The sequence below is a fragment of the Heterodontus francisci genome, chromosome 5 (assembly GCF_036365525.1).
Source record: "Heterodontus francisci isolate sHetFra1 chromosome 5, sHetFra1.hap1, whole genome shotgun sequence".
NCBI classification, from domain to species: Eukaryota; Metazoa; Chordata; class Chondrichthyes; order Heterodontiformes; family Heterodontidae; genus Heterodontus; species Heterodontus francisci.
Window position 1 is genome coordinate 115,873,178 of NC_090375.1, and position 19,058 is coordinate 115,892,235.

Sequence of the window (19,058 nt, forward strand, 5' to 3'; positions counted from 1 at the left end):
TCACCCATCAGTAATCTCTAGCAAACGGGACATATGCCAGGCATTCATGTGCTCCACTTGACCCTTACACACTTATCACTGCTGCAAGCCTCACATGCACATCTCTCAGCTTCCACATACGTCCAGCTATTCAGCTATGACAGGCACATCACCCAACCACATTAGAACACACTCATTGACACTCTTCCCTCTCTCTCATCTTGTACAAGATGGCACATAACAGGTGGCAGCAGCAAGAAACTGACAGGACATAGACGAGGAGACGGTGCTCAGCATTATTGACGTGACCATCACTAATGCTGTGGCAACCTGCGTTGTTGAAGCCATCCAGGTTGACAGTATGCTCCAACCTGATGCACCTTCTCAAATCCCACTTTACCCTTTTCCTGCAATCTGCTATGACGTACAAGTTGCAAATGGTGTGACCATTCACCTCTTGCTTTCCACCCATCCCTCACCCAACCCTCCCCTTGTACATTTATGCTCTCAGATACCCAAGAACTGCTGTCTAGCCAGCCAGTGATACCTGCGACAAAGCCCCAGAGGAAGAGCAGACCTTGGAGGAAGAAGCATCATCACTTGATCTAACACCAGCTCAGATACTGGCTGTGGGTGTACCTTAGAGGGTAACATAAATGTGGGATCTGTACCTGGGGGACGAGATTTCGTCAGGGCGGTGGTGGTCCCAACAATAGGCCGGAAAGCTGCGGGCAACCCCTCCTCAGCCTTTCTGGGAGCCATGGCTGGGTTTTACATTCATCGGGAGCTAATGAGCTGCCATTGGGGCTCCTGTCCTGTTAAGGGATGAGATTCCGCCTCCAAGAGCTGCCGGCTGATCGGAGGGCCGTCAGCGCTTCAGTCCCAGCAGCAACACCGGAGGCAGTGGCCACTGCTTGGACTGCACCCAACTCGGAGCAGTAGCATTGATGCCACCCTCGGGCAAGGTAAGTGGGGTCGGGGTTGCCGGGGCCAGTTAGGCATTTGGGGAGGGGGCTGGCTGCTGAGGTATGGTTGGTGAGGGTGAGGGGGGATGCTATTGCAGCCAGCGTGCCTCCATTGGGCACTCTGTGGCCAATCAGGTGGGCCCCACCCCTCCCCAAGCCCACCCGGAGGCTGCCAGGGTTTACCTGGCAGTCTCCCCACATGGTGGAGGACCTTAATTGGCCTCTGGGCAGGAGGGCCATCTGCTACTATCTCCACTGCTGGCAAAATGCCATGGTGGCAGGTAGGTGACAGGCACACCACCCTCACCCCCTGCCCTCCCTCACCCGCACCCCCCATTCCAAAGCTTCGCCTCTCAGCCTGCTCCTCGAGTCCGGTGTGTTAATGAACACGAGTGAGCTGAAAGCCAGGCCAAGGATAAAGGGTCGCGCAGGTGCCATCTCCCTGGAGATTGAGGTTGCAGACGAGTGCTGCTGAGGACTCCGAGGAGCACTTTGGGGCAGCATACAGGGAAAGGCTGATGGGCATGCACACCAAAATGCTGGGTGCATTGCAAGTCTGCCAGAGAGCCTGCTGTGATTGTCAAGGAGCATGGAAGAGTCAGGCTCCAACTTGGCACAAGGCTTCATGCAGAGCGTGGAGCTCATCCTTTACAGCATGGAAGTGTTGGCTAACTCCACTTGCGAACCCAACCATGATGCAGCATGTGATGGCCGATGTCTCAGCTTTCAATGCAGCACAGGCAGAAGCCACTCAATGTCTCTGTGCTGCAGTGGAACCTCAGACTGAGGTCATGAGATCTCTGCTTGGTGCCATGCCGGTTCAGATTGTTGATATCATGGCTACAGTTGCTGAAAAGGGCTTGCAGGAACTCACAAAAGTCCAGCATTCACTGCTTCAGCAGTTTACTAGGATTACTGAGGTTTTGCCCTGGGTGAGTGGCGGTGGCTCTTTGGTGTACGAACCTGGCGTTCTGACTCAGCATGACAACATTCGTGCTCCTGCCAGTGCCCCTGCTGTTGCCTGTCAGCCAGCTAGCCCAGAATATTGTTGCCCATGCTGAGGTTGTTCAGAATAAAGCCGGGTCCTCAAGGGTCAGAACTGCCAAAGGGCATCCTGCAAGGCCATCTACATCTATCCCATTGAAAATCAGCAGTCTTCCACTAGCCATGCTGCAGCCACAGGGTTAGCACTGTGTAGGAGCACTGGGCCAGGCAAAAGCATCTGCCAGACAGGCATGAAGGGAAAGCGCAAAGGTGAATTATTGAGTTTTGTATATATTATTGGAAATGTTGATGGATAAAGTTGGTATGGAATGTTTGTTTTGTTGGTGCTTTTTATTTCAAGATGGTCCATCACAGAGGAATGATAAGGTGGGGAAGTATGGAGCAACAGATTTTTTTCAGGGGAACGGAGTTTGATCTCCTCTTCCTCTTCTTCCTTCTCCACCTCATCATCCTCCCCACTCCTGCTCCCCTTCCGCCCCCCTCCTGCTCCTCTTCCGCCCCCCCTCCTGCTCCTCTTCCGCCCCCCCTCCTGCTCCTCTTCCGCCCCCCCTCCTGCTCCTCTTCCGCCCCCCCTCCTGCTCTCCTCCCTCCTCTTCCCTCACCCCTGTGATGGCCAGGTTGTGATGCACCCAGCAGACCACGAATCAGGAGACACACTCCAGTGAGTACTGGAGGGCTCTCCCAAAGCAGTCCAGGCAGTGGAACCGTTGCTTCAGAATTCTTGCAGGAGTGCTGTCCACATGTATGGCGGTGGTATCTTAGCCACGGATAGCCCTTGTTGCTGATCAGCCACCCTCTGATCGACTTGGTGGCTCGAACATGGTTGGAATGGTTGACTGGCACAGGATGAAAGCATTGTGACTGCTGCCAGGATAGCAGGCATTCATCAAAATGGTCTAGGCGTGAGTGCATACCAACTGCACATTCAGGGTGTGGAACCCTAGTGGTTGCGCTACATCTCGATTCCGGGTACTGCCTGTGTGGAGTTTGCAAGTTCTCCCTGTGTCCGCGTGGGTTTTCTCCGGGTGCTCCGGTTTCCTCCCACAAGCCAAAAGACTTGCAGGTTGATAGGTAAATTGGCCATTATAAATTGTCACTAGTATAGGTAGGTGGTCGGGAAATATAGGGACAGGTGGGGATGTTTGTTGGGAATATGGGATTAGTGTAGGATTAGTATAAAATGGGTGGTTGATGTTCGGCACAGACTCGGTGGGCCGAAGGGCCTGTTTCAGTGCTGTATCTCTAATCTAATCTAATCTCCCCATTGAGATGCACTACCCACAGACCCAAGTGCGTACAATTGTTGGCATCTTGCATTGTTCGAAAGCCCGCTCTTCTGGCAGAGCCAATGTCCACTCCTGCCTCTATCTGCTTAGAGAGAAGACAGTGAAGTTCCCTGTTTTGGCATACAGGGCCTCAGTGATGTCCCAGATGCAGTGATAGACAGCGAATGGAGATATGTTGGCGGGGGAAGAATCCACTGGCGTAGAGGTTGAGGGCCACTGACAGTGCTGTCTGAGCCTTGTTATGTGGCTGCAGGTTATTTTTATTCGTTCCTGGGATGTGGCGTTGCTGGCTGGGCCAGCATTTATTGCCCATCCCTAATTGTCCTTGAGAAGGTGGTGGTGAGTTACCTTCTTGAACCACTGCAGTCCATGTGGGGTAGGTACACCCACAGTGCTGTTAGGAAGCGAGTTCCAGGATTTTGACCCAGCGACAGTGAAAGAACGGCGATCTGGTTCCAATTCAGGATGATGTGTGGCTTGGAGGGGAACTTGCAGGTGGTGGTGTTCCCATGTCTGCTGCCCTTGTCCTTCCAGGTAGTAGAGGTCACGGGTTTGGAAGATGCTGTCTAAGGAGCCTTGGTGAGTTGCTGCAGTGCATCTTGTAGATGGTACACACTGCTGCCACTGTGAATTGATGGTGGAGGGAGTGAATGTTTGTGGATGTGGTGCCAATCAAGCAGGCTGCTTTGTCCTGAATGGTGTCGAGCTTCTTGAGTGTTGTTGGAGCTGCATCCATCCAGGCAAGTGGAGAGTATTCCATCACACTCCTGACTTGTGCTTTGTAGCACTTGTGGACAGGCTTTGGGGAGTGAGGAGGTGAGTTACCCGCTGCAGGATTCCTAGCCTCTGACCTGCTCTTGTAGTCACAGTATTTATATGGCTACTCCAGTTTAGTTTCTGGTCAATGGTATCCCCCAGGATTTTGATAGTGGGGGAATCAGCAATCGTAATGTCATTAAATGTCAAGGTGAAATGGTTAAATTTGCTCTTGTTGGAGATGGTCATTGCCTGGCAAATGTTGCGCAAATGTTACTTGCCACTTATCAGCCCAAGCCTGGCTGTTGTCCAGGTCATGCTGCATTTCTACACAGACCGCTTCAGTATCTGAGCAGTCGTGAATGGTGCTGAACATTGTTCAATCATCAGCGAACATCCCCACTTCTGACCTTATGACTGAACGTAGGTCATTGATGAAGCAGCTGAAGATGGTTGGGCCTAAGACACTACCCTGAGGAAGTCCAGCAGTGATGTCCTGGAGCTGAGATGATTGACCTCCAATAAGCACAACCATCTTCCTTTGCATTAGGTAAGACTCCCAACAACGGAGTGTTGTCCCCCTGAGTCCCATTGACTCCAGTTTTGCTAGGCTTCCTCAATGCCATACTCGGTCAAATGCTGCCTTGATGTCCAGGGCAGTCACTCTCACCTCACCTCTTGCGTTCGGCTCTTTTGTCCATGTTTGAACCAAGGCTGTAATGAGGTTTGGAGCCGAGTGGCCCTGGCGGGAACCCAAACTGAGCATCAGTGAGCAGGTTATTGCTAAGCAAGTGCCGCTTGATAGCGCTATTGACAACACGTTCCATCACTTTACTGATGATTGAGATTTGACTGATGGAGCTGTAATTGGCGGGGTTGGACTTGTCCTGCATTTTGTGTACAGCATGGACAATTTTCCACATTGCTGGGCAGATGCCAGTGTAGTAGCTGAACTGGAACAGCTTGCTTGGGGCGTAGCAAATTCGGGAGCACAGGCCTTCAGTACTATTGCCGGAATGTTGTCAGGGCCCATAGCCTTTGCAGTATCCAGTGCCTTCAGTCGTTTCTTGATATCACACAAAGTGAATCGAATTGCTTAAAGACTGGCACCTGTGATGCTGTGGACTTCAGGAGGAGGCTGAGATGGATCATTCACTCAGCACTTCTGGCTGAAAATTGTTGCAAATGCTTCAGCCTTATCTTTTGCACTGATGTGCTGGGCTCCCCCATCATTGAGGATGGGATATTTGTGAGCACCTCCTCCAGTTAGTTGTTTAATTGTCCACCACCATTCACGACTGGATGTGGCAGGACTGCAGAGCTTCAATCTGATCCATTGGTTATGGGATCGTCTAGCTCTGTCTCTCGCACTCTGCTTACGCTGTTTGGCACGCAAGTAGTCCCGAATTGTAGCTTCACCAGGTTGACACCTTATTTTGAGGTATGCCAGGTGCTGCTTTTAGCATGCACTCCTGCACTCTTCATTGAACCAGGGTTGGTCCCGTGAATTGATGGTAATGGGAGAGTGGGGGATATGCTGGGCCTTGAGGTTACAGATTGTGGTTGAGTACATTTCTGCTGCTGCTGATGGCCCACAGTGCCCTTTGCATTGCTAGATCTGTTCGATATCTATCCCATTTAGCACGATGGTAGTGCCACACAACACGATGGAGGGTATCCTTCATGAGGACTGTGTGGTGGTCACTCCTACCAATACTGTCATGGACAGATGCATCTGCAGCAGGCAGATTGGTGAGGACGAGAGCAAATATATTCTCTCTTGTTGGTTCCCCCACCACCTGCTGCAGACCCACTCCAGCAGCTATGTCCTTTACGACACGGCCAGCTCGGTCAGTAGCAGTGCTACCGAGCCACTCTTGGTGATGGACATTGAAGTCCCCCACCCAGAATACGTTCTGCACCCTTGCCACCCTCAGTGCTTCCTCCAAGTGCTGTTCAACATGGAGGAGTACTGATGCATCAGCTGAGGGGCAGGCCACCTCTGGTGGGACAGGACATACCTGGGCATGGTGATGATGGTGTCTGGCACATTGTCTATAAGGTATAATTTGGTGAGTATGACTGTCAGGCTGTTGCTTGACTAGTCTGTGGGACAGCTCTCCCAACTTTGGCACAAGCTCCCAGATGTTAATCAGGAGGACTTTGCAGGGTCGACATGACTGGGTTTGCCGTTAATGCTTCCAGTGCCTAAGTCGATGCCGGGTGGTCCATCCGGTTTCATTCCTTATTGACTTCGTAGTGGTTAGATACAACTGAGTGGTATGCTAGGCCATTTCAGAGGGCATGTAAGAGTCAACCACATTGCTGTGGGTCTGGAGTCACTTGTAGGCCAGACCAGGTAAGGACAGCAGATTACCTTCCCTAAAGGACATTAGGGAACTAGATGGGTTTTTACAACAATCGACAATGGTTTCATGGTCACCATTAGACTAGCTTTTTAATTCTAGATTCCAGGTCCAAACCATGTTTTGTGCAGCAAGTGGTTAGGATCTGGAATGCATTGAGAGTGTGATGGAGGCAGATTCAATCATGGCTTTCAAAAGGGAGTTGGATAATTATCTGAAGAGAAAAAATTTGCAGGGCTATGGGGAAAAGGCGGGGGAGTGGGACTCGGTGAGGTGCTCTTGCAGAGCTGGCCCAGACATGACAGGCTGAATGGCCTCCTGTGCTGTAACCATTCAAAAGAAAAGTGGTACAGTTCTGTGACCACCTCTTGGTGAATGGTAGCCTCTGCAGACACTGCTCCTGGCTGAGGTGCAGGTAGTAGAAGTGCTGTCTGAAAACTATAGGCGGGTAAGACCTCCTACTGAGAACTCCCCCTCCTCCCTCTGCAAACAGCATCTCCTCTTTGCTGCTTATGGTAAGCTTGGGTTGGCGGGGAGCAGTCCCTCATGCAGCTGAATGCACGTTAAGCTATGCATGTTTGAGAAGACGTTAACAAGACCAGTGAAGTCCAAAATGACAGGTCGGTTGCCAAATCACAGTTAGACGCTGACCAACTGAAGAATCTGTCCACTCCACATGCTTCTGGCACCCACAAACTGCCTGCGCTGTTGCCCTCCATGGCATGGACCATGCCAGAAGTCAATGGGAGCAGACCCACCCAACACTTTTTTCTGTACCTGGCTCCCATAGCACCGAAAACAGTTGAGCCGTAGTCAAATTTTGAGCCCCATGAATTAAAACTGAATTCTCTTTTTTTTCCCTGTAATTTATAAAAGATGTAAGATTATTATTAATAAAACACAGATGAATTATTGGAAATAAAGATCCATAGATCACTGAAGCAGCAGCACAGGTAGATAAGTTGATTAGGAAGGCATATGGGATACTTGCCTTTATTATCCGAGGCATAGAATAGAAGAGCAGTGAGATTATGATGGAGCTGTATAAAACGCTAGTTAGGCCACAGCTGGAGTCCGGTGTACAGTTCTGGTCACCACACTATAGGAAGGATGTGATTGCACTGGAGAGGGTGCAGAGGAGATTCATCAGGATGTTGCCTGGGCTGGAGCATTTCAGCTATGAAGAGAGACTGGATGGGCTAGGGTTGTTTTCCTTCGAGCTGAGGGGGGACCTCAGGTATAAAAAATTATGAGGGGCATTGATAGGATCGATAGGAAAAAACTTTTTCCCTTAGCAGGGGATCAATAACCAGGGGCATAGATTTAAGGTGAGGGGATTTGAGGAAAAGTTTTTTCAACCAGAGGGTGGTTGGAATCTGGAACACACTGCCTGAAGGGGTGGTAGAGGCAGAAACCCTCACATCATTTAAGAAGTATTTAGATGTGCACTTGAAACGCCATAGCATACAAGGCTACGGGCCAAGTGCTGGAAAATGGGATTAGAAGAGATACGTGCTTGATGGCTGGCACAGACTTGATGGGCTGAAGGGCCTGTTTCTGTGCTGTATAACTCTATGACTCGAAAAGCAGAAAATGTAAGTAAACTGTTGACATCTGTAAAGAGTAAAGCCAAACCATGGTGTTCCTGGTGTATACCTAATCAGATTACTAGTAAATGTGTGCTTGTATTCAAAATTAAAGATTCCACAATCCAACTCTTAAAAAGCCCAAATAAACAATCACAAATAATGCAGTCTCATATATGCTGCCTTGGCTTGGTAAGCTTGCATGTCTGTCTTACTCTTCTCAGCAGAAAAATTGATCCTTATAGTTAGAGTTTTTTTTATTCTTTCATGGGATGTGGGTGTCACTGGCAAGGCCAGCATTTATTACCCACCCCCATTATGGTAATGCCATAATGCCATTGAAAGTAAAGGGAAGATGGCTGGATTCTCTTGTTGGAGATATCATTGCCTGGCACTTGTGTGGTGCGAATTTAACTTGCCACTTATCAGCCCAAGCCTGAATGTTGTCCAGGTCTTGATACATATGGACACTGACTGCCTCAGTATCTGAGGAGTCACAAATGGTGCTGAATATTGTGCATCATCAGTGAACATCCCCACCTCTGACCTTATGATTGAGGGAAAGTCTTTGATGAACAGATTTAGTAAAACGTAAAGATATATGACAACAAAGAGTACAGCTCGAATTTATGTAGCTTCTTTAATGTAGTAAAATGTCCCAAAGTGCCTCACAGGAATGTAATCAGTCATAACAATTGATACCGGGTCAAAAGAGACATTTGGACCACAAGATTGGCCAATGAAGTAGGTTTTAAGGAGCATCTTAAAGGAGGAGAGAAGGTGGAGAAACAGAAATGTTTAGGATAGAAACTCCAAAGCTTAGGGCTGAGATACTGAAGGCAGGGTTGCCAATGGTGGGATGAAGGAAGTTGGGGATGCACAAGAGGCCAGAATTGGAGCAACGTGGATTTCAAGGTGGGTTGAAAGGCTGGAGGAGCTTGCAGAGATAAGATGGGATGAGGTCATGGAGCGATTTAAACATAAGCATCAGAATTTAAATAGTTCTTAGTTGCCCTGTATATGTCTTTTTCTAAACTTTTACTAAAGTTTTTCTGCTCTTTGTCAAGGTTTTGTGTTCCATCATCTTCACATTTGCATTTCAATAGCTCCTTGCTGAGGCCACTTTAAGGTGATCAATTCCATTTGATTCATCAGCCTCCATCTGATGCTTGCTTCTGATTTAAAGATGTCTTGAACATTGTGGAACTTTTCCACTCACCAATACCACACTTCCTCCTCGCTTTCCCTTCCGCTCCCAATATTGCATGATATACTTGCTCCAAACTCAGCAAAACAACTTAGCTTGAATTTATTTTTGCTGAAAGACTATTCTACCAAAAATAATATCTAAGCACAGTTCTTCAAAACACAGAGATTTGAATCTCTGGTTCTTCAGCATAAGTCTGTAAAAGGATAGGGAGGTGATCACACCGCAGGTTAGGAGCCTGCAGGCAGATAGGGAAAGGGTGACTGCCAGGCAGTCTAAGAGAACCAGGCAGCTAGTGCAGGAGTCCCCTGATATAATCTCACTTGCTAATCGAATTTCCATTTTGGATTCTGGTGAGGGTGATGGTTCCTCAGAGGAGTACAGTCAGAGCCAAGTTTGTGGCACCACAGTTGGCTCAGCTGCACAGGAGGGGGAGGAAGAAGAGTGGAAGAGCAGTAGTGATAGGGGATTCGCTAGTTAGGGTAACAGGTGTTTCTGCGGCAGTAAACGTGACTCCAGGATGGTGTGTTGCCTCCCTGGTACCAGGGTCAAGGATGACACAGAGCGGCAGCAGGACATTCTTCTGGGGGAGGGTGAACAGCCAGAGGTCATGGTCCACATTGGTACCAATGACATAGGTAAGAAGGGGGATGTGGTCCTGAAAGCAGATTTTAGGGAGCTAGGAAGGAGATTAAAAAGCAGGACCTCAAAAACAGTAATCTCAGGAATACTCCCAGTCTCACGCGCAAGTGAGCAAAGGAATAGAGAATTGAGTGATTAAACATGTGGCTGCAGAACTGGCGGCACAGTGGCGCAGTGGTTAGCACCGCAGCCTCACAGCTCCAGCGAGTTCGATTCTGGGTACTGGCTGTGCAGAGTTTGCAAGTTCTCCCTGTGACCGCGTGGTTTCCGCCGGGTGCTCCGGTTTCCTCCCACAGCCAAAGACTTGCAGGTTGATAGGTAAATTGCCCCTACTGTAGGTAGGTGGTAGGGGAATTGAGGGGATGTGATAGGAATATGATATTAATGTAGGATTAGTATAAATGGGTGGTTGATGGTTGGCACAGACTTGGTGGGCCGAAGGGCCTGTTTCAGTGCTGTATCTCTAAATATTAAAAAATATATAAACTGGTGTAGGAGGGAGGGCATCAGATTTCTGAGACATTGGGACCGGTTCTGGGGCAGGTGGGACCTGTACAAGATGGATGGGTTGCATCTTAGCAGGACTGGGACGAATATCCTCGCAGGGAGATTTGCTAGTGTTGTTGGGGAGGTTTTAAACTAAATTATCAGGCAGATGGGAACCTGGGAGGGAGCTCAGATTGGAGGGAAGCAAAACTGGTAACTTGTCAGGGTTATGGAAACCAGGAGCAAGTATCAGAGAAATACCAAGGTGCACAGAATACTGGGGGAGATAGATAGCACGAGAGTAGGGAATAGTAGGTTATTGGGTAGTGTCAGAGTAAGGGAGAAAGTAATAAAGTCTGAATCAGGATTAATGTGCATGTATGTGAATGCACCGAGTGTGGTTAATAAGACTGGTGAGGTACAGGCACAGATTGCCATGTGGAAACGTGATGTTGTGGCTATAACAGAGACCTGGCTCAAAGAAGGGCAGGACTGGGTGTTAAATATTCCTGAATGCAAGGTGTTCAGGAAAGATAGGAAAGGGAAAAAAGGGGGAGGGGTGGCGGTATTGATTAAGGAGAGCATTGCAGTGCTGGAGAAAAAGGATGTCCCAGAGGGGTCGAGGACAGAAGCAATTTGGTTAGAGCTAAGGAACAAAAAAGGTGCCGTTGCATTTCTGTCTGTAGGCCCCCAGCTCGTGGGAAGGATGTGGAGGAACAAATTTGCCAGGAAATTACAGAGGTGCAAATATTATGGAGCAGTTATAATGTGGGACTTTAATTATCCAAACATAGACTGGGATAATAGTTGTGTAAAGGGCAGTGAGGGGCAAGAGTTCCTAGAGTGTGTTCAAGGAAATTTTCTGCAACAGTATGTTGCTAGTCCAACGAGAAAGGAGACACTGCTAGACCTGGTTTTTGGGAATGAGGTGGGCGAAGTGGATCAAGTATCAGTAGGAGAGCATTTAAGGGATAGTGATCATTGTATCATAAGGTTTAGGCTGACTATGGGAAAGGACAAAGAGTAATCCAGGGTAAGAATAATTAACTGGGGAAAGGCCACCTTCAATGGGGTAGGAATGGAGCTAGGGTGAATAACTTGGAGTCAAAGGCTGGCAGGGAAACCAGTAGCTGGACAATGGGCTACCTTCAAAGAAGAGATAGTTTGGGCACAGTCGAGGTATGTTCCCTCGAAGGGGAAAAGTAGGGCAAACAAATCCAGAGCGCCTTGGATGACAAAAGAGGTAGAGATTAAGATAAAGAAGAAAAAGTGTGCTTATGACAGATGCCAGGTAGAAAATACTGTTGAGAACCAGGCTGAATATAGAAGGTCCAGAGGGGAAGTGAAAAAGCAAATAAGAGAAGCAAAGAGAGAACATGAAAAGAGACTGGCAGTTGGCATTAAAGGAAATCCCAAAGTTTTCTATCGGCATATAAATAGTTAAAGGGTGGTAAAAGGAAGAGTAGGGCCGATTATGGACCAGAGAGGGGATTTACACATGGAGGGTAAGGGCATAACTAAGGTATTAAATGAATACTTTCCATATGTCTTTACCAAGGAAGAAGATGCAACCCAGGCAATGTTGAAAGAGGAGGTAGGTCAGACACTAGAGGGGTTTAAAATTGATAAAGATGAAGTATTAGATTGGCTGTCTGTACTTAAAGTGGATAAAGCACCAGGACCAAATGAGTTGCATCCAAGGATACTGAGGGAAGTGAAGGTGGAAATCGCAGAGGCACTGGCCATAATTTTTCGGTCTTCCTTGGACTCGGGGGTGGTGCCAGAGAACACCCTGGTTCAAAAAAGGCCAGTCAGTTTAATGTCGATGGTGGGACAACATCTAGAAAAAATAATTTGGGACTAAATCAATAGTCACATGGACAAATGCAAGTTAATTAAGGAAAGCCAGCATGGAGTTCTTAAGGGAAAATCATGTTTAACTGACTTGCTGGAGTTTTTTGAGGAGGTAACAGAGAGGGTTGATGAGGTCAATGCTGTTCATATTGTGTACATGGACTTTCAAAAGGCATTTGATACAGTGCCACACAACAGACTTGTGAGCAAACTTGTAGCTCATGGAATAAAATGGATGGTAGCAACATGGATGCGAAATTGGCTGAGTGACAGGAAACAAAGAGTAGTGGTTAATGGATATTTTTAGGGCTGGAGGAAGGTTTGTAGTGGAGTTCCCCAGGGATCAATGTTGGGACCCTTGCTTTTCCTGATATATATTAATGACCTAGACCTTGGTGTACAGGGCACAATTTCAAAGTTTGCAGATGATACGAAACTTGGAAGCATTGTGAACTATGAGGAGGATAGTATAGAACTTCCAAAGAACATAGACTAGTTGGTGGAATGGGCAGACAGGTGGCAGATGAAGTTCAATGCAGAGAAATGTGAAGTGATTCATTTTGGTAGGAAGAAAATGGAGAGACAATATAGAATAAAGGGTACAATTCTTAAGGGGGTGCAGGAGCAGAGGGACCTAGGTGTATATGTGCATAAGTCATTGATGGCGGTAGGACAAATTGAGAGAGTGGTCAATAAAGCATACAGTGTCCTGGGATTTATTAATAGGGGCGTGGAATACAAGAGCAAGGAAGTTATGTTGAACTTGTATAAGATGCTAGTTCGGCCTCAGCTGGAGTACTGCGTCCAGTTCTGGGCTTCACGTTTTAGGAAAGACGTGAGGGCATTGGAGAGGGTACAGAAAAGGTTCATGAGAATGGTTCCAGGGATGAGGAATTTCAGTTATGAAGATAGATTGGAGAAGTTAGGACTGTTTTCCTTGGAGAAGAGAAGGCTGAGAGATGATTTGATCGAGGTATTCCAAATCATGAGGGGTCTGGACAGAGTAGATGGAGAGAAAGTGTTCCCACTCGTGAAAGCATCGAGAACGAAAGGGCATAGATTTAAAGTATTTGGTAAGAGAAGCAAAAGTGACATGCAGAAAAACATTTTCACACAGCGAGTGGTTAAGGTCTGGAATGCGCTGCCTGAGACCGAGGTGGAGGCAGGTTCAATTGAAGCATTCAAAGAGAATTAGACAGTTATATGAAAAGGAAGAATGTGCAGGGTTGAGGGGAGAAATTAGGGGAATGGAATTGAGTGAATTGCTCTTTTGGGAAGCTAGTGCGGATATAATGGGCCGAATGGCCTCCTTCTGCACCGTAACGATTCTGTGATAGTGGTCAAGCAAAGAATGCACTAAGAAATAAATCGGTAAAGCATTGTTCCACACTGATGTATTGATTTAGAGCTCTGAGATTTCCACAAGCCCTTCCTCGTATTAGAAAATTCCTACTTTCTTGTCCCAAAACGCACAGGATGATTTTGACCTCATGACTTTTGAAATAGGACAATTTTGATTCGGCCTTTTCCATCTGTTTCGGCAGACAGAGAAGGTCCCTTTGCACTCTGAAGAATGTGCAGCCTTCTCGTGCCTTGACCAGCATTCCTCACTGAACCAAAGCCACCAAAATTAGATAAACTGGTTGTATAATTTGCTATTCTTGGCACCTTGCTATATACAAAATGGCTAATGTATTTGCCTGCGTAAGAGAATGGTAGTTAGTTCTAAACCCCTAGCAATTTGAAAAAGAACTCAAATAATTCAGGTGGGTGGGACTTTGAAATAGTAATTTAAGAGTCCTACAAGAATGGATCCACTGCCAAAGCAAAGTATCCCATTTATTTCACGACAGCCATCTTGGCATTCCTCAAGTACCTACTGGTATTGTTTCTCCAGTTGTTAATACATCTGTCATTATCTCGGTAACTAGCTGCTAAGAATTCCTTACCAGACTTCTAATTGACATCCAGTCAACAGATTTCCAGACTAATTGAAAGCCTGAACTTTAACATAAGTTAAGGAAAATCCCAGCCACAGCTAAGAAAAAACCTATCCTTTATAAGAGTCTAATTTCAGGCTACCTGAGGTGTAGCCCAGATACCGCGAGCCATAATGGAGACTCAGACTAGCTCCATTTTCTTTATCAGACTTTGCCAAATATTTCTCTCATACTGAACATTAAGGACTACCTCTGTAAGCGACTACACATTCTTTGAGCAGAAGTGTGACCTTAGGCACAATATCTGGTAATATATTATTGGTCAGGGTTGAACAGAATACCCATGTTACTGAAATTATCTCTGAAAATTGACATGAGTTCTCAACTGTTCTACACTTCAGATAGCAGAAGAATAATCACTCTTAGGCTGTGCTACTTAAGTTATAAACTGTAAATAAGGTTTATTAAAACTAAAAATTAAACCATAGTATGAAGTTAATAGTGTTGATTTCACTTGATTACAGAATTTTTAACTTTTACTTCCTTAGACACAAAACAAAATTAAAGAAGCATCACTTTGTTGGCACCCCTAACTCCAAACCTGGCCCAGCATCCTTAACACAAACTTACACATAGGATTAACCTGTCCTCAAAGCTTTCATCTTTCTGTTGTATTCAGTTTAAGAACTACTTCCATAAGTAGCCCTCAATCCCTTCAGAGTTTCCCCAGATCCATTTGTATGAGTGCAGTACTGTGGAACATGTCAATCTGTTGCTGACTGGCATCAGTAATACTCCATGTAACCTTTGAAGTTCAAACTGAGACAAAGAACCCCAAATTGTTTTTTTTTTCTAATTTGTAACTAGGTTGAATAAAAGGCACTTGCTTGATTTTTGTCATTGCATTCACAAGTGCTCAGCCTTCCTTCCTTCTCCCAACACCTCCTAGGAGAGAACATGTGAACATACAAAAATGATGGACAGGAAAAGACCTACTGGTCCATCAGTACTGTCCCATAAAGGCCTGCTTGGGTCTGCAAATGAAACCCGACCCGAGCTCGACAGAACCCCATCCGAGCCTGACCCAGCCCGAGTCCTTCCATGTTTTCCCGCATCCGACCCGACCATCAGTTAACTTACCTTCCCTTATTCACTTTGTTCCTTACCTGCACAAGCTTAAAATAACTGTAGCAAAACCACCTTTAAAGTCCAAAAAGTAAATAAACATAAAGTCACTTACCTGAGGTGGTGATAGAGTGGGTCCAATCCAGCTCAACCCGACCCGAGCCCGAATGCCAGACCTGGAAGTGCGACCCAACCCGACACGTTGTCGGGTCTCGTCGGGTTCGGGTCAGGTAGCAGGCCTTTACTGTCCCATAAATTGTGACGCCTTAAGCATTCACGTTCCCCACCCATCCGGAGCCATGTAACCTCCTGGTAGAGGTGAAAAAAACAAATTAAAAACCCAGGTAAAATTAGGGGGGAAAATGGAAAATCCCTCTTCAGCCTCCTCAAACAGTTGAAGAGGAGATTACATTGGCCATGATTTACATTATAAGGTACACAAGTACCTCTTGTATGAGGTGATCGCTGCACTAGCCAGAAACAGATCTAGCTCTCACTTGAATTAATACGAGTAAGCGTTCATCACACCAGCCAGTAACCTGTTCTACGGGCCTACTATTCCTTTGGTGAAGAACTTCCTAACATTGAACCTAGTTCTGCCATTATATAATTTGTTAGTGTGCCTCCTGGTCCTCCCTGACTTATCCAGTTAAAAAAATTGGTCTACATAAACACAATCTAGTCCCTTCATTATTTTATAAACCTCGATCAAATAACCCCCAAGCTTCTATAGATTATAACAGTCCCAGCTCTTTGGGAGTATTTGGATAACTAAGGATTTTAAACTGGGAATTAACCTTGTGGGCCTCCTCTACACCCTTTCCAAAGCCTTAATATATCTCTGAGGCAACAAATGAGACTACGCAGGAGTACTCTGTAAAACATTCCTTGCTGACCCTTCACCCATTCAGGCACCAAAACCCATTAGGTATTATTGGAATATGATTTTTTTTTCAAAAGTCTGTCCAAAGCCATCTTGAAGAACTGCAACCAACACCTTCAACGTCTGTTACATTTCTCAGCACCCATCCTCACTGTTTTATTTGTTCATAAAAGTGGCCCCTAATTCCACCTGACTTCATCATTTTAGATATTGTTGGCAGAATTTTGGCCCTGATATGGGGACAAGGTACAGAGGTGGGTGGATAGGCGGTCATTTTCTCTGAGGCAGAAGGGTGACCTGCCTGAAATTGGCGGGTAGCCAATTAAAGTGAGTGAGTAGCCTATTCAGATCTATTGTCAGAGGCCGACTGGAATATCCTGAGGCATTAGGAACTAGGCCAGCTGCCTGGAGGTGGCCATTTGGCGGCTGACCAAGAGGCCAGCTCTCCAAGCAGTCTTTGAGACCCTCCCCACTTGCCTGGCCAAGGCTGAGGCCACAGGGCACCATGTGGAGGGATTCCCCCTCCACAATGGTGGCCCGGCAGCTGTGACCATTTTTTATTTTTAAAGTTGTTAGAGTGTGCCCCCCTTACCTGCAAAGGCAGGCTGGAGGGCCTCCTATTGGCCCTCCAAAGCCCACCTGCCCACCATCCTTAATTGGATGGTCAGTATGTCCTCTGGCTACTAATTAGCCAATTCAGGGAAAATCACTGCCAGGTGACTGTTTCCCACACAGTGCAGTGTCGTGACCCCTTTTTGACCCTTACACTGGGGTCCTGACCCCAAAACCCAAAATCCTGCCCTGTATCTACTTGCATGATGTTAACATCATTAATAATTTGAACTATCGGGATCAAATGTTCCCTAAGTTCACATCTTTTAAGTGAATGCAAGCTCATTGACCATCGCTGGGTATCCCCTACCAGCCTTATAAATTTTGGATGGTCATTTATTGTATCTCTAGTGATATTTACCAATAACTTCCCCATCACAGAAGTTAATTTCACTGGTCTGTAGTTTCTAGTACTGACTTGTAACACATCACATATGCTAGAGAGAAGCATTACTTCAGATCTCAGTGAGCTGTTGAAAATATTCACTGAACTTTATTAAGAATGTTTTGCCCATAGAGTGTGTATGAATGATCATGAATATTACTGGTAATTGCACATATATTCTAGCTGAACTGCTTGCCAAAGTAATGTATTACAATTAAATAAAGCTTTCCATTGGATTTAAAACTGAGGTGGTTTGCAATCATGGAATTGCACAGCCTGATGTCTTTGCAGGCCCATAATGGATGTTTGACACAAATTAACTTGTTACCTAATTGTGATTTCCTTTTTCTCAACGAATAGTCGTATAGCAAAGCAGGCAGATGTTTCAGATGGTTTGTAATTAATCTGCAGTGAAAGTGTATTTGTTTAAGTTTACTTTACCCCTAGAGTGGGAATGAAAGGCCATGGACATCAGCTGGTGATTGCATGTGTATTCTAGCTAGACTGCCTGTCACAGTAAGAAAGATTTAATATGACCACCAGAACCCAGAAGCAGATATTAAAAATACAGCCTCCTGATTTGAATTATAGCATCGCTGTATTAGTCACACTGACAGGCTGTGACAAATGCTTCTGTATTGTGGTATTCCAAGCTGCATGAACATTTAGGTCTTCAATCTTACCACAAGAATCTGTACTATCTTGGTAAAATCCTATTTTAATGTAGAACTAATTAAGAATGAAAACCAGAACTTCCTGGAAACCGTCAGCAGGTCAATCAGAAAATGCTGGAAACACTCAGCAGGTCAGACAGCGTCCTTGGAGAGAGAAACATAGTGCTATGTTTCAGATCAAAGACCTTCGACAGGTCTTAAACCCGAAGTGTTAACCCTACCTTTCTTTCTCCACAGATGTCTGCCTGACCTACTGAGCGTTTCCAGCATTTTCAGTTTATTTCAGATTTCCAGCATCTGTAATTTTTTACTTTTCTTTGAACTAATTTAAGAATGCTAGGTTGCTTACTGTGTATCTTTTAAAAGAGTTTAAACCCAATGTACAAAGCAATCTGCCAAGATGCTCTTTTGCAGCACCAGAACGGAAAGACTTTGGAGATGTTTGTAATTGTATTGTTGTTCTTGATCTCTCTGCTACCACTTCTGGGATAAAGAACTAAGAATCAGAACCAGATTCTACATACTAAGGGTGTGGAGGCAGCAGACAGATCTACCTAGAAGATGTCACACAAGTTTGTGAATCTTTAGTTTCTTAAAGATATATTAACTTGTGTTGATCTTCAAGCTCAACCCTATCATTAATGCAAATTGCATTCTTTGTAAAGATCAAACTTCTTTCAAAGAATAAGGGACATAATACTAACATTGGTGGGTAACTCAGCGTTTAAAGTTTCCTACTGTGTCAGTGGTGACTTGGTTTCCACCCTTCTCTGGACATTTCCTTGCTTGTTAAAACCAGCAAAGGAAAATACAGCAATGATCAGTGCAGGTTAATGCTCTAGATGGTTTTTCTCCTATCTTTTATGAAGTTTTTCTCAAAATCTTTTTTCTTTCCATGTCTTTTTCAGTTGCTAGTATGAGTCCACATGATATTGAACTGGTAAGTAAATCTTGCTGTAAACTGTTTTGTGCCTTAGAGTCCTAAAAGAACTCTACACTCTCTCAATAGACTGATAGCAATATTTTCAAAGTAAAAACTATATGTCATCTCCTCCTCTTGATTCAGAGTTGCTCAATTCAAATTTTCTGTTCCGTCAAATTGAATTCCTTCAAATAAAAATCTCCTGTTTTATTAGCATCATTTGTTAACTTTTTTCCCCAAGCAAAAATGATTTTAAATTTACAAAGCTGTATGCTTGTGCAGATATAGGGGTTATATGGGTTAATTTGAAATAGTTCAAAATTTTTTGCTTTACTATTTTATAATTTTTTTATCTTAATCTGTACACATCCTGTAAACATAGGAG

The 19,058-nt window shown here is 45.6% G+C and overlaps 1 protein-coding gene across 10 annotated transcripts in view; it reads left to right on the top strand.

The window, feature by feature from the left end:
* Positions 1-19,058, top strand: part of LOC137370017 (centrosome and spindle pole-associated protein 1) — a 302,437-nt gene that overhangs the window by 253,478 nt on the left and 29,901 nt on the right. For all 10 annotated transcript variants that reach the window (XM_068031956.1, XM_068031948.1, XM_068031947.1 and 7 more), the window contains one exon: positions 18,660-18,691. In XM_068031956.1, the coding sequence (XP_067888057.1) occupies positions 18,660-18,691 (32 nt within the window). The remainder of the gene's footprint in view (positions 1-18,659; positions 18,692-19,058) is intronic.